Source organism: Molothrus aeneus, chromosome 20 (assembly GCF_037042795.1).
Source record: "Molothrus aeneus isolate 106 chromosome 20, BPBGC_Maene_1.0, whole genome shotgun sequence".
NCBI lineage: Eukaryota > Metazoa > Chordata > Aves > Passeriformes > Icteridae > Molothrus > Molothrus aeneus.
This window is the reverse complement of record NC_089665.1, coordinates 8,671,392-8,698,831: the sequence shown is the minus strand read 5'-3', so window position 1 is coordinate 8,698,831 and position 27,440 is coordinate 8,671,392. Positions and strand designations below refer to the sequence as shown.

The window sequence follows — 27,440 nt, the reverse complement described above, 5'->3', positions numbered from 1 at the left end:
CAGCCTGGGGTTGTCCCCCTTGCTGTCACTCGGATGCTCGGGTGGGAATTGCTGAGCCGGACGCTTTTTCCTGGCGGGATTTTCCTGCAGGATTTGCGGCTGGGCTGGCGAGGAGGAGCCACGCACGGGGCTGGGATGGGGAACAAGAAATGTCCCCACGTCTGTGGATCCCCTCCCCGCTCCAGGGGATTCCCACTGCCCGCACCACACAGGGTTAAAACCCTGGGGCTTTTCCAGTGGGGCTGTAGGAACAGGCCCAGCCCAGGAGCTGCCCACACAGACCTGCAGGTCAATTTTGGGATGCCAGCGTCCCCAAGGCAGGGACAGTGTCCCTTAGGGACACACCCAGAGTGTCCTCCTGGTGTGGGACCAGGAGGAGCAAATTAAGGCTTTGGTGAAAGCAAGAGCTCTGACCCCACTGCAGGGACTGTCCCGCTGCCCAGGCCATGGGATCGTTCCCATCCCATCTTCCTTGGCCTTCCCATCCTCCCGGAATCCTCCAGCTCCTCTCAGGTGCAGCTCTGGGGCCGTGGCCTGAGCTCACTCCCAGGTCAGGGCTCTGAGTTCAGCCCCTGGGCTGTCCCCAAACAGGGTTAAGTGGCTTTTTAAAATGGGGAATTAAGGGCACAGAGGGCACAGGGACAGAGGGCACGGGGACAGGGCCCTGCCACCTCCAGCAGTGGATGAACGGGGATTGCATCCATCCATCCCAAAATCCCAAATACAGCACTGCTCTCCACCTGGCTATGCAGGTGTTTGAGGCAGAGGCAGCAGGAATTGCTGTTTCCTATCCCCTGGATTGGGATAAAAATCCCCTTTGGGATGAAGTCCCCTGGATCTCAGGGATTTGCACAGAATAAAGCAGAAACCCGGACCAGCAGCTTTAGTACTTGAAAATTTTATTTTCTCAAATGAGCACCAACACATATTGTAAATATGACAAACAATACGCCTCCCTCTAATACTGAAGAACTATATACAATGTACAAATACATGAAAAGGTGAAAACCAATTATTTGAAAACAAACAATTGCATTTATGACTGAAGCAAATGACCTGAAAGAATATGCCAAAAAAAAAAATTAAAATAAGATCAAAGAAATAAAAATATACACAATTTGTAAACACAAGAGCATCCATAGACAGGCTGGTATTGGAAATATTGTCCTTAGTTTTGTCAGTGGGGAAAGCATTCCCATTTCCTTAGGAAGAACAAAACAAAGGATACACACAGTTGTAACGATGAGAACAGCTTATTTGTGGTTGTACCTTACACAATGCCATTCTGCTTGCATTTAAATATGTTGATTTTTGATTTTTTTTTTTCTGAATTCAAGATGATTTCGTTTCCCCTCTTCTGCTTGTTCTTTTTCACCAGGATTTCTGCAGAAAACCTCTGTCTAACCTGATTGTTTCTGAGCACTGAGGCCTCTCCCGTGGTGGGAAGAGCTCCTTCCCACTGAGCTGAGCTTGGTGTTTGGTGTCCCCTCTTCATCCCAAAACTGCTTCACCTGGAAGCTCCTCCCAAAGCAGGGAAGTGCAGTGAAATGCATGATTCACACACTCTCACAGAGCAGCCAGAAAAATGCACAGAGAGAGAGAGAATTCTCACTTGATCATCACGAGGACAACGGGGTTTGTTTGGCAGGGTTGGTTTTGTTCCTGTGGCGTTTGAAGTTCTCCAAACCCAGAGAATTAAAGAACCTGCAAAAGCTCTTGAACAGCTCCTTGCTCAGCAAAACACAGTCCAGTGCTTTGTGCTGTTGGTCCACTTTGGGATAAACAAGAGACCAAGTGAAATAAAAACAAAGGAGGGCGAGAAGGGGGGAGATTAAAGACAGAAAGGAGAACAAAATAAATGAACTTTACTGCCAAGAGAGGTAAACTTTTACTCTAATTTGTTATGTAGCAGCCTGGTTAAAAAACCCCAAACAAACAAAACAACAACAACAAAAAACCTCCCCTCAAAAATAAAAGCAGGATCCAAAGATTTGTGGTTTAGGTTAAAATCAGCGTTGGGTTCAAAGCTCCATCCTCCATCCCTGCAAATCTGAGGCTGCAGCTCCAGAGCTTCTCACTCCAGCCAGCACTGGTGCAAGGGAAATCCCAGACCTGGATCCCACAAACCAGGGAGAAGTGGGAGCCCCAGGGGCTCTGGGGGATTCCAGCTGGGAGCAAAGGGGGTCTGGGCCCCAGGGAAAGGCAGAGGGGACCTGGGGCCCTCCTGAGTGCCTGCAGCCCCTCCCAGCCCAAAAACCCCACCACATCCACAGGAAACACGGATCCACTTCAGAGAACAACGTAAATCAGGATTTTTTGTTTCCCTTTAAACATATTTTCCAACAAATACAGAAGGAAAACAGGATCATCATAAACAACAACAACAAAAAAAAAGTGCTCTCAGGGAGGGGCTCTGAGAAAACAGCACCAAATATATTATTTCTTTAAAAAAAATTAAATATTATTTACAAAAGTATATTTCACAAGGTAACGTCTGGGGGTTATTTTTTCTGCTTTGTATATATTATCATCTGAATATTTCTTACAGGGGTCAGGATTTCACACCAGACAATCCACCAGAGCAAAAACAATTTAAAACTTACTCAAGTCTGAGCTTTGGGGTCGAGGGGGGGATGTAAACTCAAGGGTGCTCACAGCTGCCCAGACCCGAGGCTGGACACCAAAAACAGGAGGAAAACTCAGTGCTGTCCGTGTTTTCCTGAGGCTGCTGCCCATGGGAAGCAGCAGCTCCCATGGGCCACATCTCCCCTTCTCCTGGGAAAAGGCCCCACCTGGCTCAGCTCAGCAGGGAAGTTCTTTGGTTATCTCTGAGTGTGTCCCTCTGTGTCACCAGCACTGATCCCAAATTCCTGCCAGCCCCCAGCTCAAGCTGCTCCTGCTCACTGGACACACACGGGAGCTGCACGGGCCCCATTTCTCCTCTCAGCCATCACAGCCACTCCCCAGGGAGCTCTCTGGGTGCTGGGGACAGGCACAGCCACACTGGGCTGCACCAGGGCTCAGGGCCAGGCTCTGAGCACGAGGCTGAACAGGACAAAACCAATTAAAAGCAGATTAAGACCTTGCCCTGTTCAAGCTTGGACTGGTTGCCATTAAAAACCCAACACCTGTGACCAGTAAAAAGCAGCCAGGTCTGATGGGGCATTGTCCTTTTCCGTCCCAAGTGAATGGATAAAACCATTTCCACCTGGCTGGCATTTCTCAGAGCAGCTCTCTGCACAGCCCTGCCTTTTATTCTGCTTTTTGATCAGCAGTCACTCCAAATACCAACATCAAACCACGAGCCCTGCGTGCTCTTCTCAGCCTCACAGGATTTGGGATGATCCCTTACCTCTCCCAGCTCCTTTAAAGGCTCTGTGGAGAATAAAGAGCTCTTTGAAGAGCAGGAATTGCTTCCCACTAGTCAAAACCCAACAAATTGCCATGGATCCTCAATGAAGGGACAGGGAGATGGCACCAGGTCAGTGCCAGAGTCCACAAGAGAGCAGGTGCTGTGGGGTTTTTGATTTTTACTGGATTTGTCACTGAGGGAACGTGGCTGGCAGGAGCAGAGACAATCCAAAACAAAAGCTGGAGCAGCTGTTACACAGCCAGAGCAGGAGGGTGAGGGCAGAAGCCACCTCTGGACAGGTTGGTCACCAACTCCACCTCGATTCTCCACGGCTGTCAAGAACAGAGCTTTGAGAGAGAACAAAAACAAAACAACCTCTGCTTCACCAGGCTTGGCTTTCAGCACATGGATCCAACCCTGAACTCCACCCTGATCCCTCAGGAGAGTCTCTGCTCCATTCCCTGCCAAGTGAACATCAAATGACTCCTCCACAGCCCCCTGGGATCCCTCAGGGGTGGGGGCAGTGACTGCAGATCACAGCTCCAAAGCTGCTGCTTCATGAGAGCCACCACCCCCTCCCTGCACAACACTCCTTCCTTCTGGACTAAGGAAGATTTCCCCCCGTGGATTATCCCACTTGAAAGAATTCTGCCAACAAAAAGAAAAATTCACTCGGGGAGAGACAGAACAAGCTCAGCTCAATAGTCCTGGGTTATGCACCAGATACTGGCTGGATGCTGCAGAGCAAACTTCTCATTTCACTTTGGCCTGACACAGCTCCCCTGGCACACGGGACACCCCTTCCCCACCATCCCCTCAGGAAGGTGCTCAGGAATCACCAGGGAGGGACAAATGGAAACGGGAAGGACTCGTTGTCCCTTGCAGTTCTGACACCCACATGCACCCCTCAAGGCATGGATCATTCCAGGGGTGCTGGGAAATGCTTCATTTCTTGTTTTTTTTTTCTTTTTTTCCTTTCCCATTCTCCCCGTGCCTGCAATGGGCTGCTGGGAGTGGGGAAAGGGGGCAGGATACCTCAGGGATGAAATATCCACCTGTGCAACACAACTGCCACAACTCTGCTCCCTCCTCGCCCCATTTCTGTGCCAGGCTCCCCCAGTGGAGCCTGGCATGCCAGGAAAAGGTTCTCTAACAGCATTTTCCTCCTTGCACTTGTGAAAGATTGGTAAAACACCGCCAAGGTGCCAAGGGGAGGCCAGGAAACCCAGGGGTACCCTCTGTCACTGTTTGTCCCCATCCTCCTCTATGGAATTTCCCCCTCCTTGCCTCACACGTGCCTTTTTTCACCCCTCCACATTTTCTAGGCTGCAGCTCCAGCCTCCTCGTGCCTGAGGTGCTTTTCTCCTCCTCTCTGAAGGGCTCACAGGTCAGGATTTGGTTTCTCCAGCCGTGGGGATGCTCCCCAGGGCCGTGCTCAGCTGGGACCTTCAGCCTCCCTACCCTGAACCAGCGAGGAAAAGGAGAGGCAGGAATCTCTCCAGCCTCCAGCCCTGCCCCCTGCAACAAGGAGTTCATAAATAGCAAACAAAACACAGATTGTGGGGGGGACTGGCTCTGCCTTGGGCTCAGCCAGCGCGGGCTGAGGCTCCACCGATGGATTTGGAGAGAAAACACAACCATGAGGTAACTTCTGTCCTTTCAGACAAGGAGATATTCCTCTGTCCTTCTTAGACAAGTGGATATTTCTCCATCCATTTAGACAAGTGGATGTTTTTCTCTGTCCATTCAACAAGGAGATGGTTTCAAGCCTTGCTTACCCAGGACTGAAAGGAGAAGCACAGCATCACCCTCTGATGGTTCCCCTGCAGGCCCCACCCCTGTCCCACCTTCTCCTGCCCAACCTCGGGGTTGGCAGCACCTGGGAGGTGCCAGGAGAGCCCAGGCCAGGCTGGGTGGAGCTCTGGGCACATGGAATGGCTGTCGGGCATTCGGTGCATTCTCTGAGCCAACAGAACAGAGAGAGAAGCAGCCAGGGTCAACTCACAAACAGATACAAAGCAAAGAGACAGAGAGACAGAAATTTAGAGGCCAGTCACCAATAAAGATGGAGAAGGGTGTGAAGATGCTCCAGGATTGCAGAGCCTCTAAATGCATGGAACCAAGCGTTCAGTCACTCTCTCACTCTTGGGTACAATGTTCGGTTGGGTGGCATCTCTGGCACTGCTGGGCCGGGCTCTGCTCAATCCCAGCCGTTGTCCTTGATCATGTGAGCTAGTTCAATGATGTATTTGCCTTCTTTATACTTCTGGCTGCTTTCAAAAGCGTGTTCCTGAAATAAAATCGAGAGCAGAGTGAGACTGAGGTGGTGTTTGGTGGGAATCAGGTCCTGGATCAGATCTGGGAATGCCGGTGCAGGTCTGAGCCTTGCCCACAAAGTCAACTGCAGGTCCTCCTGTGGGCTCTCAGGAAAACTGTGAGGGGAAAAATCTTAAACCCTGCTTCTGGAATCCCAAATTCTGCCTCTGGAATATTAAATCTTGCTCCTAGAATCTGAAATTCTGCTTATGGAATCCTAAAAATCCTGCTTCTAGAATCCTAAATAGCGAGTCTAGAATACTTAATCCTGCTTCTGGAATCCCAAATCCTGCTTCTGGAATATTAAATCTTGCTTCTAGAATCTGAAATTCTGCTTCTGGAATCCTAAAAATCCTGCTTCTGGAATCCTAAATAGTGAGTCTAGAATCCTGCTTCTGGAACCCCAAATCCTGCTTCTGGAATCCCAAGTCTTGGAATATTAAACCCTGCTGCTGGAACCCTAAATCCTGCTTCTAGAATCTTAAACCTTGAGTCTAGAATACTAAATCCTGCTTCTGGAATCTTAAAATCCTGCTTCTGGAATCCCAAATCCTGTGTCTGGAATTCGAAATCCTGATTCTAGAATAGTAAATTGTGAATCTAGAATCCGAAATCCTGCTTCTGGAATCTCAAATCCTGTTTCTAGAACCTTAAATCCCACTTATAGAATCTTAAATCCTGCTTCTAGAATCCAAAATACGGTTTCTAGAACCCTAAATTCCACTCCTAGATTCTTAAACCCTGCTTCTAGAATCCTAAACCCTACTTCTAAAAGCTTAAATCCTGCACCAGCTCAGGCACTGGTGAAAACGTTTGGACAAAATTATGTGGGCCTCCAGAAGCAGAAATTAGGATGTAACATTGGATTTTATTGGAAGGTAATTGAGTTTTTGAAGAGCAAACAGATAAACTCGTGTTCAACAGCATTTCCAGTGGGAAGGACACAGGATTAATGGAGCATTCTGTTATTCTGATAACATCTACCAGAATAATAGAAAAAGGACAGTGTGAACCACAGGACTGAAATTATCCTCATTTATGTTAAATGTCACTGAGGGGGACCCACCAAAACCAGGTGTAAATAAAATAAAGTTAGTGAAAATAAAACTAAAAAACAAAGCTGATTCTCTAAATGCAACACACACACAAAGGCAGGAGGAAACCAGATGGTTACAGATGAAAACCTGCATTTTGGGCTCCCAAAATGACCTTTCCACCCCCTCAGCTGCAGCAAAGCTGCCCAGGGGCACAGGCAGGGACACAAATACTCACATATTTCCAGCCCAGCGTGGTTTTGCAGTTTTCACAGTAAATGTCTGCCACGGCGTGCAGTCCTGTTAGCAACACCCGCTCCTCTGCAGGGCCACAGCCCACGTTCACTCTGGGACAAAGCACAGATGCTCCATTAGGGCCTTCCCACATCAAGATGCTCCAATAAAGCTGACAAAGATTGCACTGCAGTGTTTGGAAACATGAGCAGGAGGTTCTGAGTTTCCCAGCTGTGCCCAAACAAAGCTCTCTGGCAGCTCCAGAGCAGAATGAAAAGGTAAAGTGGGATTTTTATTCAACTAAAAAACTCAATGAAAGCTTTGAGCAGGAGATTAATAACACTCCAGTCACTTGTGCTAATTAGGCATTTGAGAAAGGTTTTCATTCTCAAATTGATAAAATGGTGCTTTTACTTTCCCAAATGGAAAATTGAAAAATGTGAGTGAAATCAGCAGTTCTGCTGAAACCAGACCAGCAGTGACCTCCCCAAAACTATTTCCAGCCACTGGGAAAACGATGCTTAGTTTTTATGAAGTGCATATTTAGATATCATCTATCTCCACATTTACAAAACTCTGGCTCTCTGGTCCCACTCCATCCTGGCAGAGGAGAATGACTCAGCCATTAGCTCTGATTTCTCAACCCGATGACGAAAAAATTCACCTTTTCCTTGCTGCTTATCTGAAACCCCTACACGACTCAAATATGAATCAGGGGCTATTTCTGCCTCTTTCTCCAGCCATTTGCAGGAAGCTCCCCGCTCCCAGGCAGGGTTTTTCTGAAGGAAATTGGGGGTTTTTTCCCTTTTTCAGGATGGTTTTGTTGGGTCCCCCCGGCGCGCGCTGGGTACTCACACGGAGTTGAAGAGGTAAGCTCGTCCTTGGCTGCCCTGGAAGGACTGCAAGGCAAGGAAACAAAGCTCAGTTGGCTGCTTGAGAGGAGAGAGGCAGCTGTTCTCCAGCTCCAGCAGCTGCCCCTTTCACAGGATACACCTGCAATTCCCACTGATTCCATACTTTCGGTGTTTATGGACTTCACTCCTCAGCCTCACCTGAAGGCTGCAGAAATGGGTTTGTGTAGCCATGATATTTTCTGAAAAAGCCTGTCCTTGGGATTTTTCCTCCTGAGAAGCTGAGAGGCCTCAGGAATAAAGTGTAACCAATGGTTATCTGCTGCTGTGGAATGCAACAGGTGCACCTGGGATTGGCCCATGTGGTTGTTTCTAATTAATGGCCAATCACAGCCCAGCTGGCTCGGACTCTGTCTGAGACACAAGCCTTTGTTATCATTCTTGCTTCTCTATTCTTAGCCAGCCTTCTGATGAAATCCTTTCTTCTATTCTTTTAGTATAGTTTTAATGTAACATATATCATAAAATAATAAATCAGCCTTCTGAAATAATGGAGTCAGATCCTCGTCTCCTCCCTCATCCTCGGATCCCTGTGAGCACGGTCACAGGTTTGAATCTCTTTTCCCATTCCCACCAGGAGAGCCTCAGGAGCTGGGGCTAAACCCAGCAGGAGATGGAGAGGAAGCACAGAGCAGCCCAGACAATGCAGGCACATCCTCAGGAGCTGAGAGCAGCACCATGGAAAGGCCGAGTTTGGGGGGATGAGGATCCAGCCTGGCAGGACACTGCAGGCACTCCCAGTGTGCCACATCTGTGCCACCAGCCTGTGACAGAGCCTGGCTGACAGGCACCAAGTGCCACCTGCAATTTTAATGTGCTTTGACAGGCACACACTGAATTAAACATTTGGTGCTTGTGAGCTGGGCTGGGCTGGCTGTGCTCAGGTTACCTTGTGGGACCCCTCAGGGAATGGCTGCACTGAGGGCCTGGGGAAGCCAAAAATCAGCTTTTCTGGACCATTTATTGCTTCACTTTGCACCTCACCAGGAACCTGAGGTTTTCAGAAAACCACTAAACATTCCAAGGTTGAGGATTGTTGAGGATTTGCAACCGGTGATTTCAGACCAAAAACCCTTAAAAGGAGGGACAATTTTGAGGGAAAAGAGAAACATTCCTGTTTTACCTCTGGGCCCTTGAACAATGGTCATTTATTTGGTTCAGAGCAACCCCACATCACACAAAACAACCTCTGGGGGTCCCTGCCCTCCTTCCATCACCTGCCCAGCTCCTGCCCCGTGGAGAAGCAGCCAAAGCCCTGACACCTCCTTGGGAAGATCCCCAATTGCAGAAGGATCCTTCCCATGGAGCAGAGGGCAGAAACGCCCGGGGCACCAGGCAGGGCCAGCAGTGCCAGCTGCCTGTGAGCTCTGCATGGCACGAGGGCTCTGCCAGCTGAAATCCCTGCCTGGCACACAGCCCCTGCCTCCTGCAGGGATAACTGATCTCAGAGGAACCTGAAGCCCAATATTAGGGCACAGAGGAGCCCCTGTGGATGCAGAGAGGACGCCTGAGGCACTGGGGTATCTCTGACTCAGACAAAAGCAGTGCCCTGAGGAATTCCTCTTTTCTTGGGGAGCAATTAAACAGGACACACGGCTCAAGCATGTTTGTGTAATGGCATTTATGGGAGAAGCTTCTTTCCATCCCTCTGCAGCACTCAGGCCCCGCGTTCCTGCTGCCCACACTGAGCCAGCCTGGCTGCCAAACCCAGCCTGCAGCATCCCAGTGAGCTGGGGGCAAAGTGGGACCCCAAAAAATGATTCCCTGCTCAGAAAGGAGGGACTGAGCAGGAGGGCACTGCCTGTCCCTGCTGCAGCTCTGGGATAACACGGGGAGGGCGCGGGGAGGAAGCACAAAGTCCCACAGCAACCAGAGCAAAATGCAAGCAGATGAAGCTCTCTCAGCATCCAGTGCTTGCCTGTAAATCCTTCTCCAAGAACACCCAAGTGACTGAGTTTGCCAGTAACAGCAACTGTGGGAGCAGAGTTTTTGTTGGTACAGAAATAGGATTTTCTGTTCCTGCTGTACTAAGGTCTGTCTTTAACCAACAACAAACCCAGTCCCATCAGCTCTGCTGGGGCTCACTGGACATTGCTCCCCTCCCAGAGGTGCCTGCCCTTCCTCCCAGCTCAAACCAGTGCTTGAGGGTATCTAAGAGTGGTCACTGGAAAAAAAAAAAACCAAAATCACATTATTTACCCCCTGCCCAAGCAGAGTTTTCAGCAAATCACTGCTCAGCTTCCAGTGCTGTCTCAACAGCCACCCTCCAGCCAGCACAGGGTTTGGCAAAACACATCAAAAGAAGGGATAAAAGTCTGGTAACCACAAGTTCCCCAGAGCATTTGTCCTCTGCAGGACTAAGCTGGCTGTATCTTTATAAAGGTGGCACAGGCAGCTTTTATCTGGGTGCTGTAACCTGAGCATTTCCTGGAGATGTTCCTGCTCTTTGGCACACCAGAAAAACTGGCATATGCTGTAATGGGAACTACAAAATCAGAAAAAAAAAAAACAAACCCAGGTATATTTATACACAAGCAGATGCTCTTGTATTTGTTTTTGCTGTTTTGTTTGTTTTTTTAAGAGACACACAAAGATTTCCACAACACACTTGATCTGCACTGAAGTGACAGCCAGCAGCCAGACCTACTTTCTGTGCTCTGCATTTTCCCTGTGCAGATTCTCCTGATGCACATTCAGAGGTGCAGCTCAACCCCCCCTCTCACTGAAATCCAGGCTCTGAAACAGCTCCTGGCACCACTTTGCAGCTGAGAGAAATGGAAGGGATTTTCTGTGCTTGTTTCCCACTGGAAGCTCCACACGTTCCTCCCTGCCCTGTTCACACTCAGGGTCTGCCTGGGAACACATCTGGATGTGGCAGCAACACAACCCAACCTCCCCATCCTGTCTGAGCCCTCTCAAAAAAACCACCTCGAGCTGCTGGGATTGGAGATGCACAACAGCTCAATCCTCCTGACCTGAGCCAGGAACCCTCCCCACCCCTGGGTGCCCAGCAGAGACATCCCCAGCAATGTCCCCAGGGGGGAGGCAGAGCCTGGAGTCAGCAGTTTGGGGCAGTTTGAGGCAGTTTGGGGCAGTTTGGGGCAGTTTGGGGCAGATCCTCTCTCCTCTCCCAGCAGAAGCTCCATGCTGAGATGCTCTGGCAGCTGCTCTGGTTTAAGAAGCTCCTGCCACCCAATTTACAGCCATGTTACAGCCCCTCAGCTGTGCTGGTCCCAAATTAGAGCAGTGAGATGAAATAATTCTTTTAAAAACCAGATTTTTTTTTTTTTTGAGGGAAATGGCTTTTCCCTCTTTGCCCTGTGAGCCAGTGACAGGACAGTCCCAGGGAGAACAGGGAATTCTCTAAATGTGCTGGTAGAGCACAGCACTGCAGCTCTGCTGGGAGGCTGAGCCTGCACAGAGGCTCTTGGGCTCTCACTGATGCTGCTGAAGCAGCCACAGCCAGATCCTGCCTGCAGGACCCTGAGTCTGCTCTGATCAGCAGCCAGGACCTTGGGAGCTGTTGGGGTAAATCCATTTGTTATCTCTGCTCTCAGCCCCAGAACCCAGAGCTCTGAGCACGGAGCAGGGAAGCACGCATGGAGCATGGCTCAGAGCCATGCAGGCAAGGGCTGTGCCTCCCCACCACCCCTGCCCCACACCTCCAGAGCTTTGCTCTGGCTCATTCCCCTCTCTGCTGGCTGCTGCAGAGCCAGGAGGGAGCTCTGACATCCCACCAGGGGTTCCAGGGAAAGGCACAAACTCTGGGAGCACCTGCAGCTCCTCCCTCCCAGCACAGCCCACTCAGCAGCTCCACTCCCTGAACCATGGCAGAATGAACACCCCGGGTCTTTGTGATGCTGTCTGACAATGGGCTAAACAAAAAGAGCTGCTGGAATCATCTGGAAAAAGAGGAAGCAGCTGCCAGGGCTAAAAGGCTGCAGGGTGATGCTGATTCCCTGCAGACTGCAGCAGAGAAATCCTGCTCACCTGTGTCCAGCCTTGAACAAATCCTGCTCACCTGTGTCCAGCTTTGAACAAATCCTGCCCACCTGTGTCCAGCTTTGAACAGATCCCCCTCACCTGTGCCCAGCTTTGAACAGATCCCCCTCACCTGTGCCCAGCTTTGAACAGATCCCGCTCACCTGTGTCCAGCTTTGAACAGATCCTGCCCACCTGTGCCCAGCTTTGAACAGATCCCCCTCACCTGTGTCCAGCTTTGAACAGATCCCCCTCACCTGTGTCCAGCTGGCAGCTTTGAACAACCCCATAGAACAGAAATTTAAATGCAACTGGTCCCAAAGAGGTCCAAGAGGGGAAGGGAACAGCGTGTGCCCCTTCCCAGGCTGCTCCTGAAACAATTCCCACTGCAGGGATGCAAAAGGAGCTGAGGGTCCTGGGCAATGAGGGCTGGCAGTGCCAGAGGAGCCCAAACAAGCTCAGAACCAGGGTTTTCCAAAAGGAACGTGTTCCCTGTGCTGTCCCCACAGGGGGATCTCTCCAGAGACATTTGGGATCTCTGATTCCCCAACTTTGGGGTCTGAGTTCCTACAGCCACAGCACAGCACTGACTGTCAGATTTACCTATTCCCACTGCTGATCTAACCCTAAGCATCCAAGGAGGAGAGGTTCTCATAAAATACAGCTTGAACAGGGAGAGGAGACCTGCAAGTTACACAAAACGTGGTGTCAATATAACCTGAGAGGAGCCTGAGCACCAAGATGTGCCCCAAACCCAGATTCCTGTGCTCATGCATTAATCCCAATTCCCACCTGCTGCTTTCCAGCACCCCACAGCAAGCTCAGCCTTTGTGGCACCTTCCAAGCCTGATTGGATTTAATTTGATTAAAGAGATGAGCCCTGGAATGTGTAGCAAGGAGAAAAACGGAAAATAAAAACTGTGCAAATTCCTGCTGCAGATTGCAGGCTCTGCCCAGCCATTCCAAGCATCCCCTCACATCACACTCAGCGTTTCCCAGGGGAGCAGGAGCTCAATTGCTCGGTCCCTGAACCCACAGAGGCCTCTCAGGGTTCATTAATTCCTCACAGAGGGGGCAGGCCATGATCAAATTGAACAGATTCAATTCTGCTCTGATGCCACCAGACACAGACCCACACCAAGGGACCAGGCTCCATTATGGCACCTCCTGCCCAGATGTGACCTCCCCCTGCTCCAGCTGCATTCCTGAGCTTTAATTGAGTTTTACCACGGGTCCTTAATGCTATTTAAAGCCCAAAGTCGATATGGAATTAGTGGACCAAACTCATCTCCGAAATAATTCAATTAATTCAGCGTGGCCTTTATTCCCCTGCAGTTTGTGTTGCTGTGCAAAAGCTCAGGGAACAACCAGGGTCTGCTGCATTCCAGGCCCAGAGCAGCTCCAGATTTTGTGGCTCAGGTGGTGCAGGAAGGTGCACAGATGAAAGGCTTTTTGTCTGGTTTTATTCATTTCATTGCAATTTTTTTTTTTATTCTGCCTCCCAGGTGTTGATCCAACCCCCAGCCCTAGAATCCACAAGAACCCTTGTGCTCTGAAATCCCAGTGTTCCAGTGCCACACAACAGCCTCCTGCTCCTAAAACCCTTGGGCAGATTTAAGGAATTCTTAAAGGGCAAATTTAAGGAATTCTCATTTTAAAATTCTTTTCAATAAGGACTTTTTTGGTCCAGTTTGGTTTGGTTAGGTTTTCAAATGGAGATTCTCTCATCCTCTCACATTTCTGGGTGCTGGAGCCAAGAAAAATCCAAATTTTCACAAGATTCCCCAAAAATGCTGAAATATCAGGAAGCACAGTGGGCACCCAGCATTATCCCTGGAATGTCAGTGCTGCCCAGGAAGATGGAGGGATTTCAATGGGTCAGGATCCAGGGGCACATTCCCAGTTATTGATCCATACCCAGAGGGCAGGGCAGGGGATTTCTCTCAAAGGGGAAATTTTATATTTCAGTTGCAGAAGGGAGAAAGAGAATTTCTTCTGAGGCTCTGCAATGAATGAAGAGCAGCAATCAGGGAAATACAAATTCCCTAAAATCGAGGGGGAAGGTTTTTCCTTGAGCACTTGGATTTCTGACACAGATAAAAACACCGCTCTGCTGAGCTAAATCCTGAGCCAAACCCTAAAAAATGCCAAAATTCACAGAATAGTTGCAAACTGCTCTGTCCCCTTGTCCCTGCCAGGCTGTCCTGACTCACTTCAAGCCCAGCACTGAATTTTCCTCCTGTTATCACAAGCCCTGTGCTATTCCCCCTCCTCCCTGAAGCCCTGCGCTCCTGGCTCTGTTATTCTTATTTATTTTTAAATGAGTTTCCAGCTCACAGACTTCAAAGTGAAATTTCAAAATGCAAATGGCTGAAGGCACAAACTACTGAAGGCAAATAAAAGAAAACCCATCAGATTTATGACTTCTATAAAACTTCACAATATTTTGGGGCTTCTCTTGTGATTTTCACAGTCTCTGGTTGCCGTTGTGCTTCAAAACTTGACTTTGAGATGAAAAAGGATGGAAATACTGTGGGGAGAAAGAGCAGATGGAGTGTTTACTTTTAAAAGCAATTACTCCAGTTTACTCAGGGGCAGAGCAGAGCAGAGCAGAAATGTGGGAGTGTGGATCCCAGGAGAGGAGGGAGCCCGGGCACTGCTCAGCCCTGATCCCTGCACTTCCCTGCCTCATTCCCAATAGGCACCAACATTCCCAGGGCTGGGGTGGGTTTGGCACCTCTGGCACTTCAGTCACCATTTACATTTGCCATGAAGAAGGGAAGTATGGAGAGAATTTTGTTATTTACTGTGAAAAACCACAGCAGGTCACCATCAAGCCCTTTCTGGGTACACAGGGGTGAAAAATGTAATTTTTGCTGTGGGTTTTATCCCCCACTTTTGAGTGCTGCTGTTTTCCTCTAGGCTCAAAGCATCCACCCAACCCAGTCATTTGAAAAAGCAGTGGCAGTGGGGAGAATAAAGCCTTTTATTTCCACATTAATTATTGCTGCTGCATGGGTTTTGGAGATAAACACAGAGCTGGGATGGAAGATGGAAAGTGCTAATGCAACAAGTTATTTAATTAGCAGCATAATAGTGAGTGTCCACGTATCAGTGGAGCACTGTTTACCATTAATGCAGCCCATAATAGCAGCAGTGCTGACACTGAGGGCAGGCTGGCTTCTCAGCAAAAGCAGATTTGTCCAGGGCAGCAGCTCCCCTGTGTCCCTGGGCAAGATCCACTGCAGGGAAATGAAGGCACCAAACTGGCTGAGAATTTCACCATTTATTGAAATTCTCATTCGTTTATTGATCCGTCACCTAAATTCTCAATATTTGTGTCTTGTCAAAAGAAGTTTTGATACTAAAATTTATTTTATTACTGAGGATTCGTCCTCAGAGCTGAGCTGGAATCAGATTTTAACTCTGATTTGAAATCTCCCAATTTCAGGCATCCAGCCTCAGTTTCTACCTTTGTTACTGCTGCTTATCCCAACAGCTGTGATTCCACGGTTGCATTTTAAGAGTGGGCAAAGTTTCCTTTTTGCCTGAGCCTCAGCCCCTGCCCGTTCCAGTGCTGCTGGGTGAGCAGAGCTGCAGAGGATTCCTGCAGGGATGCGCTGCTGCCTGCCAGGCACAACAGCTCCCCCAGAGCACGTGTGAAACCCTCAGACAGCACTTCCTGCTGCTCTGAAATGGAAATTATCCCCAGGCTCTCCTCAGGGTCTTCTCCCCACAGGCAGCAGGTGGGAAAAGCCCCCCCTGTGCTGCCCCCATGGTTTTGTGCGATTAAATTAAATTACAGATTAAACCAGAGCTCTGTGCTGTTCCTGGGCTGCTCTAACCAGGGTAAATCAGATTAAAAGCACACACCTGGCAAGGGAAATTCCCAGGGCAGCTCCCCCCAGGAGCAGCCCTGGGTTCTGCTGGAATTCCCTCCTTTCCCAAGAGCTGAAGCTCCCGGGAGGGCTCAGACCTCACCAGCTCCCAGCTCCAGCTGTTGAGGATTTGCAGCAGCTGCAGCAAAAACCCTGATGATTCAACTGTCCTTCCTCCCTGGCAGCTCCCTGGATAATAAATGGGACCAATATTTTATTTATGCCCAGGTCATCAATTCTAAGGCAGAGGAAGCAGCAGATGAAAGGAGAGCTGTTTCCATGAAGAAAGTGATGGATTAGAAAAATCCATTTTTACCTTGTTCCTCCTTCTTGACAGGGAATTCTAAACTCTTGTGATTTATTACCTTTTTCCTCCTTCTTTTGGATCAGAATGAAATATTTTAAAAATCACACAGCAGTTAATTGCTGCATAAACACGATTATGCAAGGAGGTACAAATTACCTTGGGCTTTTTCTATTAACCAACCATATCCTGACTAAATAAAAACAACCTGATCCCGACTCTCTTCAATCCCATCATGGACAGCAGGATCTGAGGGAACACTTGTAGGGTAAAGCCCAGAGGAAGCAATTCCACACAGGACAGAAGGATTTAATTGAAGCGGCTGCGTTATAGAATGGGCACCACAAATTCTCCTTCCCCAGCTCGGGTTTCACATCCTGGCTTCTCCCTGCAAAGGGCACTCGTTGTTTGTTTGTTTGTTTGTTTGTTCGTTCCCTCCCAAACACGGAGCTGAGGGACTCAAATAACAACCCCAGACCCTCTGCCCTCCTCCCTGCCAACACCAACCTGCCCAGAAAGGGTTCTGGGGATGGATTTGTCTGGAAAAGCCAAATCAAGGCTGCCCCTCCTGCTGAAAAGCTGGAGGAAAAGCTCTGATGACACATTGTTCTACTGAGCACCGAAATCCTCTCGACCTGCATTTCATTTTAAACTCGATGGAAGCCAAGAATTGCGAGGTGCCTTCCCCCTCACGTTCACAGCACTGAAATGGGAGCTAAAAAATCTCATAATGACTTTTCCCGGAGCTGCTTTGCTGTTTATCACTCACCGCTTGAACTCCAATATTTGCAATTAAGAGCAAGCTCTGAATAATGCCTGGAAGTGGCAAATTCATTAGGGAACAAGAGCTGGAAAGCAGGATCCAAAAGCTGCTGGACAGCTTCTAGAAATGTGCATAAAATGGGTAAATCTGGTGCATGAAGAGCTCACAGCAAATAAATGAACAGGAGATTTCTGTGCAGTGCTGAGCCACTGAGACTGATGCAATTATGAAATGTGGGAGCTGAAAAGATGCTGCTGCAGAGTCTGAGGCTGCAACAATGAGACCAGCTCTGTTTCCATCCCCAAAAAAGAGATTGAAATGCTAAAAATGTAGAAGAGAACCACAAAAATTATGTGAAACTGGAAAAGATCAGATTGCACCATGACAGAGCTGAATCTCTTTAAGTCTGTCCAAAAACTGATCAAGAGTGACTTTGGTTACTGCAAAGAGCAGGGGCTGGAGATGTATTTTATTAGCAAAATAAATAAAATAACGGCCATTGGCAAGAAGCACAAGTCAGACAAACCTAAATTCAAAGTCTCTGATTTTTAACAGTAAGGATGATTAACCCCTGGGAAAAGATGACCAAAGGGAGCAGGGAATTTCCCCTCCTGAAGCCTTCAAATGGAGACCAAATGCTTTTCCTGACAGAATTGCTGCAACCCTGGTGAAGCCCACAGAGGAGCTCAGGGGTGAGGATGGGATGGCTCCTCCTGGCCTTAAGAGCTCATTACTGTGGAGCTGGGAACTTCAATTCGTGTTTGGGAAGGAACAAAATCTACCTTAAAGCAAGAATAAAACCTGTGTGATGCAAACCAAGAGCTTTTTTACCCTTGAGAAGGGAATACCCCTCTCACCTCATACGCTGGTTTTTGCTATGATGGAAATGCAGGATTTTCATCAGACGTGTCTTGGGCACTTATTAAATGCCTCTTTTTCCATTAGGTTAAAGATTACCTCGTTGTAATTTCACATTTATTGTTCTGCCTTGTGTGCACGCTGCCCCCAGCCAGCAAATATCTTCACATCTTCAAAGTGAACTGAACTACAAATATCAGCTGGCTCCTGAGAAGCAAAGCCCTAAAGAACATTAAACACTGCCTTGTCCACATAAAAGAAAAAAAAAAAGCAAAGAGCCAAACCAAAAAACCAAAAACTGCTGCTCCTTTCACCAAGAATCCAAAAACTGCTGCTCCTTTCACCAAAAAACCAAAAACTGCTGCTCCTTTCACCAAAAATCCAAAACTGCTGCTCCTTTCACCAAAAATCCAAAACTGCTGCTCCTTTCACCAAAAAACCAAAAACTGCTGCTCCTTTCACCAAAAAAAACCCCAACAAAAACTGCTGATCCTTTCAGCAAAAAAACAAAAAACTGCTGCTCCTTTCAGCAAAAATCCAAAACTGCTGATCCTTTCAGCAAAAAACCAAAAAACTGCTGCTCCTTTCACCAAAAATCCAAAAACTGCTGCTCTTTTCACCAAAAAAACCAAAACCTGCTGCTCCTTTCACCAAAAAACCAAAAAACTGCTGCTCCTTTCAGCAAGAAAAACCCAAAACTGCTGCTCCTTTCACCAAAAATCCAAAAACTGCTGCTCCTTTCACCAAAAAACCCCAAACTGCTGCTCCTTTCACCAAAAAACCCAAAACTGCTGCTCCTTTCACCAAAAACCCAAAACCTGCTGCTCCTTTCACCAAAAAACCCAAAACTGCTGCTCCTTTCACCAAAAAACCAAAAACTGCTGCTCCTTTCACCAAAAATCCAAAACTGCTGCTCCTTTCACCAAAAAACCCCAAACTGCTGCTCCTTTCACCAAAAAACCCAAAACTGCTGCTCCTTTCACCAAAAACCCAAAACCTGCTGCTCCTTTCACCAAAAAACCCAAAACTGCTGCTCCTTTCACCAAAAAACCAAAAACTGCTGCTCCTTTCACCAAAAATCCAAAACTGCTGCTCCTTTCACCAAAAAACCCCAAACTGCTGCTCCTTTCACCAAAAAACCAAAAACTGCTGCTCCTTTCACCAAAAATCCAAAACTGCTGCTCCTTTCACCAAAAAACCAAAAACTGCTGCTCCTTTCACCAAAAAACCCCAAACTGCTGCTCCTTTCACCAAAAAACCCCAAACTGCTGCTCCTTTCACCAAAAAACCAAAAACTGCTGCTCCTTTCACCAAAAATCCAAAACTGCTGCTCCTTTCACCAAAAAACCAAAACCTGCTGCTCCTTTCACCAAAAAACCAAAACCTGCTTCTCCTTTCACCAAAACCCCAAAATGTGGTGCCCCAATGCTCCCAAGCAGCTGAATTCATCCCCAGCTTCTGCGGAAGCACCAAAGCCTCAAATCCTTTTCAGATCCTCCAGCTGCAAGATGGAGCAAAGTTTGATGCTTTCAAGGAGCCATAAATCTCCCCAAGAGCTGCAGAACCACCAGGCTCAGGCCCCAGCAGCCAGGAAAGAGAGGCCACAAGGATTGGGAGGGAATTTTCCCGATCAAGATCGCAACTCCCGGCCGAGAAGATCAAAAAGAGCTTCCAAGTGCTCCCTCATTAACAAGCCGGCCCCAAATGAGAGAGTCAGGCACACAGGAGTCCTGGATTTTTCCTAAATTCTCAGCCTGGAGGAGCTGCAGCCTTTTGTGCTGAAGAATTTCCCATTCATGTTCAGCTGAGGTTCCATGCAGACATCAAAGGAAAACATTAAATTTCCCCGGCAAGCCTCGGGCTAACTTCAGAGGATACATCACTGAGTAATGTTTAGCAGTTGGATCACAGTTAATTCAGGGGAAAAAAAGAAACTGCAGGGCGCCCACAAGACATTCTCCACATATTTCCATAATCAGGGACATTTCTGCTGAATTACTGCTCACATAGCACAAAAAATCAGCACCCAGGACACTCGGTGGCATCTTTGGCCTGGATCTTTCTGCTCTTGTTCCCGTCCTCCTTTAAGGGCACCAAGCACACGTGGATTCCAACAGAAAGAGCTGAAATAACTCAGAGTAGGTAGAAATCAGCATCACCCCTGCCAGTCTGAGAACTTTGTTTAACTTTACTTGGTAAATGTCTATTTTGTTGGCTGCTCCCCACAGGCCCCAACAGAAAATGATGGAAAAGAAAAACTCCTGTGTCTCCTTCCTGGAGACACTGATGATGGAATATATATTTTTCTCAAACATTCCAAAAGCCATGGGATGTTGTGCCTGTAACAAGAAGTACCTTTCACTTATTTTTTTGGCATTGAAATGTGATTTTTAAGTACGGTTGGCTGGCACGGTGATTTTGTTTTTACATTAAAACCAAAGAGGATTGGGACAGCCTGTACTAATTTGGAGGAGCAGACAGGACCTGCTCCAAAACCCTCCAAGCAGCATTTTTCAGGTGGGGAAAAGGAGGAACAAAGACATCCAGTGACTTCCTCAAGGTCACACAGGAATCTGTTGCAGGGCAGGGTTGAGTTCCCAAAGTCTCAGCCCACTTATGCACTGGAAAAAGCAGTGAAACAAGAGTATGTACTAAATTTGGCACAGCCTTTTAAATGATGCATTGCTCCAAGGGAACAAGAACCTCCACTCATGCTAAGCCAGACACCAAAGGAACACAGAAAGGAAAACTACTCACTCCACCCAATTTATCTGATCACCTTAATATTTCCTAAGTCAATAAGGCCTTTCTTGGCCAGACAGTCCAACCTACAATTTAGATCCTGTTACAAAATCAGACACACTAAACCACTTTCTCCCTCAGGCTGCAGGAGATAAAAGGCCAAGTAAGCAACATTTTGGTAACTGGCTTCATGTAACAGCTTTGGATTTTCTTAAAAGCCTCAGCATCGATTGTTTCCTTTAAATAGCAAAGGTTTATTGAGAAACCTTCTACCCCTTTTAAAGCACAAGGTTTTCCTGAAGTAGAGAAGGAGCAAAACCTGTTCTGCCAAGGCACATTTGTCCAGGAGTTTTGGATACCTGGTGCTGGCAAAAACACTTTGAAGCCAGAGTTAAGTTAACGCTGGTGCTGAAGGGCTGAGAGGGGAAACTTGGGAGATGGAGAGGGAATGAAGCAAGAACAATCCTGGGATTCAGCTCCAGTTGTGTTTCATCCAACAGCTCCACAGCCAGGGCTGCAACTTGTGAGCATCCAGAGGAGCTAAAAAGCTCCTGGAGTGCAGAGCAGCCCAGCTCTGCTGTGGTCTCTGCACAGCTGGGGCAAAAGGAGCACAGGAATTCATTTCATGGAGGCAAGTCACCAGCACCCTGCTGTTACATAAAAGCCTGTTTGGTGGGGAATGCTTCCAAGGATGGAGTCATTGGGGCTGCTTGGATCCCATGGCACAGTCAGGTTCACCATGAGCTGCAGCTGCTCCCGTTTTTGCAGAGTCTCCCACTCCCTTTTCCATCCCTGTTCCTCCCTTTTCCTCTGCCACGTTTCCATGTGGGAAACCAGCACAGCAACTGCAGTGCCTGCTTCAGGGATGTGAACACAAGGCTGTGATGAAAGGACTGAAACATCTCCCGGAGCCCTTCTGCAAACTGGGCTCAAACAGATAAAAAAGCCACTATTTCAGTTTGCCTGGGAAAGTTCCTCTACATTTGGGAGCCCCTTGAGGCAGGGACTGCCCTTCTCTTCTGTCAAACACCATTTGTACAAGCCACGATTGCACAACTACTTTTATAAGGCTTCCAATTGTACAAAGAATGTGTTTTTATTCATGTTTACAACCCTGAGAAACAAACCCTGAAACCCCAAACCCTTTGCATTCAAATTCCATGACCTGCTGGTGGTTCCACCAACGATGTGGTCCCAACTATTAATCCACACCTTGGCCTAGAATGAACTTTTAGAAGGAGCAGATCCCAGAGCACACTGGAATTAACACTTCCAAAAGTCACATTGTGCTTCCCTCCTTCCCCTCTCCTGTCCATATTTCAGCAGTCAGCATTCCTGGGCAGCTTCTGGGCTAGAAGCTCAAATTCCAAGCAGTTGGCAGCACTGGCATTGCCCTGGTGGGAGCTCCTTAACCTGCAGAGCTGGCTGCATTGGAGCATGGACCTGGAACAAGGAGGGGAAGGAAGCATCAAAGGTGAAAGCACTGGGAATGTACAGCCTTGTTTTTCCTTGGCTGGGGACCAGCTGTGTCAAGAAACAAAAGCAGAGCACAAACTTTAATCTACTGTAAAAAGAGCAAGTAAAACAAGCCTCCTTCCTCAGCCAGTAAAGCATTTTCTGTATCCCAACACAACATCCAGGGCACCAAATAAAAATCCAGGGAGTCGCTGCCCCATCCCAACTGGGCACAGGAGCCTGGAGTCACCCAGCTGGCCCAAAGGTGAAGCAATTTCACCTCCAGGGCACAGATGCTGCTGCATTTACACTTCAAACCCCTTTCCAAGGGGCACAGCCCCTCTGTCCCTGGTGATCCAAGAAGCTGAACCATTCCAGCTGCACACACAGAGCTCACAGCACCATTTCCACTCAGCCCAGCTCACACATCTCTGGCTGTGGCTGTTTTTTCTGAGCACAGATTTTATAAGCTGAACAAACTTGATGGAACAGTTATTCCAAGGCAGCTGAGCCCTGGGAGCTGACCACAGCCAGGCTCCAGCACACACTGGGAAGGTTTCATTCTCCCACTTCAGAACAGGCTCCTCTCACTGGCCTGCTCCTTCTGCATCAAAACACTCTTACTGGTCTGAGAGCTTTGAATTTAGCTTATCCCAACACCCCTCAGGAGCTGGAAGGGACTGATCAGGATCACTGAGCCCAACCCCAGCACAGGACACCCCAACAATCCCACCCTGTGCCTGAGACCAAACCATGGGGAGCCCCTTTCAGTGTTCCAGCACCCTGGGGATGAAAACCTTTTCCTGACACCAACTAAACCTGCCCTGACTCAGCTCAAGCCATTCCCTGGTCATGAGAGAGGAGAGATCAGCACACTTGTGAGCATGGTGAAGACCCCAAGCACTTAACACAAAACCAGCAGCTCACAAGCAGATCCTTTGGGCTGAGAGCCCATTTTCCAAGGAAAAAGGCAGCTGGGCAAGGCCAAGCACTTCCACAGCCACTGATGTGCAATGTTGTAGTATTTGCAGGGAGAAATGATGCATCTGACTCCATCTTATCAGAAGGCTAATTAATTACTTTATTATACTGTATGATTCTATACTATATTACATTATATTACATTACATGTAAACTGATTCTGCCAAGCACTCAGCTCTGCACACACTGCACAGAATCTCGTGACTGTCACCCTCAGTCCTGACACACACACACACATGCCTGGCCCTGACAGGCCAAGGAACCAAAAGTCATCACTGTGGGTAACCAATCTCCATAGTGCATTCTACTTTTGCACAAACACAGGCATAGCAATGAGATAAGAATATTCCTGGGAAGAATTGTGCCTTGCTTTTCTCTGTGAAGAGAAATGTGGGGCTACACACTCGGCCCTGAACCAAGGAACGAAAACACCATCACTGTGGGTTAACAACCTCCATATTGCATTCTAGTTTTGCACAAACACAGGCACAGCAAATGATAAGAATTGGTTTTCCTTTCTCTGAGGTTCAGAGAATGCGAATCTCGGAAATATTCCTGGGAAGAACTGTGCCTTGCTTTTCTCTGTGAAGAGAAATGTGGGGCTGCACACTTGGCCCTGACAGGCCAAGGAACCAAAACACCATCACTGTGGGTAAACAATCTCCATATTGCATTCTAGTTTTGCACAAACACAGGCACAGCAAATAATAATTGTTTTTCCTTTATCTGAGGTTCAGAGAATGTGAATCTCAGAAATATTCTTGGGAAGAACTGTGCCTTGCTTTTTCTCTGTGAAGAGAAATGTGGGGCTGCACACTTGGCCCCGAACCAAGGAACCAAAACACCATCACTCCATATTGCATTCTACTTTTGCACAAACACAGGCACAGCAAATGAGATAAGAATTTTTTTTTCCTTTCTCTGAGGTTCAGAGGATGTGAATCTCAGAAACATTCTTGGGAAGATGTGCCTTGCTGTGATGAGAAAGGTGCTGGCACAACGTGAGGGAACCATCAGCTCCAGGGAGCCCCTACCTTGGAGATGAGCTCATCGTGGTTGGCCAGGTGAGCCCTGCAGTGGATGCAGCTGTAGGTCCTGTGGCAGGAAGGCAGATATGCCTGGAAAGTCTTGGACCTTGTCATCTTCACCATTGGAGCCACGGAGCGCTGGCTGAAGTCGGGGGTGGCCCAGGAGGCGCTCCCGCAGGAGGGGTCGCACGGGAAACAGCGGAACACGCAGGTAAAGGCCGTGGCTTGGCTGGGATGGGGTGTGTGGGGCAGGCTCCACACGCTGGTGATGCTCCAGACGAAGGGATTTGGGCACTGGAAGCAGGGGATTGCACAGAAACCTGCGGTGGAAAGCAGACACAACACTCAGCTCGCAGCCCACAAGGGGATTTAGGGCTGGATTTAGGAGACAGGAGCGATGCCTGGGGATTAGATCAGCAGCACAGCTCTTTATTCACTTGCTGGCTGCCCTCACACCTCCCTGCTGCTCTTATCTGCACCATTCTTCCAGCACTTGTGGCTCTGGAAGTGCCTGCAGAGGAGTGGAGGTGATTCCCATCCAGCAGAGGAGTGGAGGTGATTCCCACCCAGCCTGGTCCCAGGATTTAGGAGCAGGAGACAGGAGTGATGCCCAGAGATCAGATCAGCAGCACAGCTCTTTATTCACTTGCTGGCTGCCCTCACACCTCCCTGCTGCTCTTATCTGCACCATTCTTCCAGCACCTCGTGGCTCTGGAAGTGCCTGCAGAGGAGTGGAGGTGATTCCCACCCAGCCAGGGAGAAAGTGGGGAGCAGAGCCAGCCCCCTGTCCCCTGCCTGACTCACTGCTGTGACACCCCATGGGAAAAATGAGAGCTGGACCTGGGTTTTCTAAGGCCATGAGTCACCAAACCAGTTTTTCTCTCCATTCTGCCCTACTTTCCCCATGGGAAATGCAGGATTCCTTCATTACACTCTCCTTTAGAAATCCCTGTAAGCTCTGAAGGCAGAAGCTACTCTATAAACTGCACTCCAGTATTTTAATTTTTTTAACCTGAACATCTGACAGCAGCCAAAGCAAGGCACAGCCTCTGAAGACTACTCCTGATAGCAAGAGACAGTTAAAAACCCCATTCAGGATGGAAACACCATTTTACACTCCAACATCCAACAGCACCTGCAAGGCAGCTCAACTCTGGGTCTCTTTTTGTTGGCAGGAATGGAGTTTTCAGATCCCACACCTATAAAAGTCTTACAGCTACAAGTGTTCCTTTTGAGGATGGAAAAGCACAAAGGAAGCAGAAGCAGCTCCCCTCCCTCCCTCCCTCCCTCCCTCCCTCCCGGATCCATGGCGTGCATGCGCGCTCTGCAAATTAATCATGAACTCTGGCTGCTCCTCCCAGGAGGATTTTCCTTGCCATAAAACATGTGATTCTGCTCAGTTTCTGAGCCTGCACTTTGTGGGTCAAACGTGGAACAACATCAGCTTCACCCCCAAAATAAAGAAAACAAGGAATAACATCTCAGGCATCCAGGAGAACCCTGCCTCCAACACTTCCCCAAGCCTTGCCAGGGTTGGTAAAGCAGATTCAAGGTATCCAAGCCATGGACATTGTCCCAGAGGGTCCAGAGCTCTGTCCAGCCTGGCTTGGACACCTCCAGGGATGGGGCAGCCTGTGCCAGGCCTCCCCACCCTCCCAGGGAAGGATTTTTGGGTGATCCCTACCCCGAAGCTCCTGTCTATCAGTGTGAAGCCATTCACACAGAGCTCAACAGGAGGCAGAATCCTGTAAAACAACAAGAGACCCAATTTTCTTCTTTTTTTTTTTTTCTGAAATATTTTTCTTCTGCTCTCCAGGAGGCAGCTCCCTCACAGTCAAATGGGGAAAAAAAAAGCATCTTGATCATCAGGCAAACTGCTGATAAAGCATCTCCATCATGATCATAGCAGTCAGCACTTCCACAGCAGTGCTCATTCCTAAAGCTTTTTGCAAATACCAACTAATCAGATTAACCTTTTCCAATTTAAGTTACAGCCACAGCTGAGCAGGACCCCTCCTGACACAGAAGGATCCATTTCCCAGCTTGTGAGGAGCTCACCCTTCTCCTGTCCAGTCCAAATGAGGTTTTGCCAGGGATTTACCTGCCCACTTGATAAGGACTGGGCACTGTTTGCTCCACAGCTGCAGCTCTGGATTTCAGCAAGATTTGTCTTTTACACTCATCAGAGAAGGAAGATAAATCAGTCTTCACCTGTATCCTGCCCCAGTTCTTTGTGTGCACCAGAATTTTGTCAGAACTGAGTTCTGCATTAGTCAGCATTGTTTTCCCATCCAAGGTGAGAAGCACTCAAGGACAGCAGCCTAAATTAGCAACAGGGCAGAAACCAGATGTAAACCAAAGCAGAAAATCCTCATTTTCAGCTGCTACAAAACCATCCCCAAATTCCAGGGCCCAGATTGAGCAGCTGATGTGTTTTATCCCAGCCCTAAGGGATCCCAGAATCTGCAGTCTGTGAGGCTCCAGGGAAGCAGGAGAACAACTGTGCCCTTCCTGGGGCCAAATGCAGCTGGATCCCTGGAGGAAAGCACAAGGAAGGACTGGCAATCACTTCAGCTGATTCCTGAATGAAAACCCAGATTGTGCCTAAACCTCAGGCTTGATTTGTAATGAAATAGTGCAGCCCCCTCTCACCTCCACTTCAGCATGGATCAGTAAAATAATCAATCACCACTTTTACCACCTCCATCCTGCCATGGCAAACCTTCCCTTCCCCATGAGAAGGAAATCCCCAGGCACCCCCAGAGCCCAGTGGGGAGATAAATAAACCCCAACCAGAACAATATCCCAGCAATCCTTTAATTTGCTGCTTGCTGACCCCTCTGTCCAGACCTGCTAAGCATCAATGCTCCAGAACAATGAATAAAGCAGGAAATCCTACAGCTGCATTTGTCTGACAGAGCAATGAACACACACACAGGAATTATCTGCTGCACACAGCTTTCTGCAAAAGCAGCTCATGAGCATTCATTTATTTGACCTCATAACACACTGAACATCAGCAAAAAACATTTGACCTTTTAAAAGCAGACCAAAAAAAAAATATTCAGGCGAGATGGTATCAGAGGAACTGCAATTCCTGTTCTCAGGGCTGTGCTGAGAAGGCAAACTCCATCTCTCTGCTTCAGGCAGGGCAGAGAATAAAGGTTTGTGAGCCAAGATCTTGGTGGGAAGCCTTGTTAAGAAAATATCTTGAATAAAAACTTCAGATAAGCTCAGCTATAATTCATCAAGACACCACTTGGACACAGTCTGACCACACGTGCATTGTCTACCAAGAGCTCTGTCCTCACCAGTGTGGGAGAGGAGGTAAAACCTACAGGAAATGCATTCTGACATTCTACAAGCACAGCCAGCAGCTTATAAGGACCAATTTCTGTCTTAAATACAATTTTGAAATGTATTCAGTGGCTCCCAGCAATGCAAAACCCAACCCCGTGGATTTTTCATGTCCTAATGACAACTACATTTGAATTAAGAGACAATTACCAGCTAACAGTGCATTTGTTCTGCTGCAGAACAAAGGCACCAGGATGAATTTGGGCTGTGCCTCTGGTTTTCAGAAATGATGAGCTCATGTTCATC

The 27,440-nt window shown here is 48.2% G+C and overlaps 1 protein-coding gene across 1 annotated transcript in view; it reads right to left on the bottom strand.

Annotated features, from left to right (window-relative positions):
• Window positions 1-882: 882 nt before the first annotated feature.
• Window positions 883-27,440, bottom strand: part of YPEL2 (yippee like 2) — a 34,794-nt gene continuing 8,236 nt past the window's right edge. Inside the window, exons 2-5 of the mRNA XM_066563318.1 lie at window positions 23,844-24,157; window positions 7,792-7,835; window positions 6,941-7,049; window positions 883-5,642 (exon numbers count right to left, since the gene is read on the bottom strand). Of these exons, the coding sequence (XP_066419415.1) occupies window positions 5,553-5,642; window positions 6,941-7,049; window positions 7,792-7,835; window positions 23,844-23,960 (360 nt within the window). The 5' untranslated portion in view covers window positions 23,961-24,157 and the 3' untranslated portion in view covers window positions 883-5,552. The remainder of the gene's footprint in view (window positions 5,643-6,940; window positions 7,050-7,791; window positions 7,836-23,843; window positions 24,158-27,440) is intronic.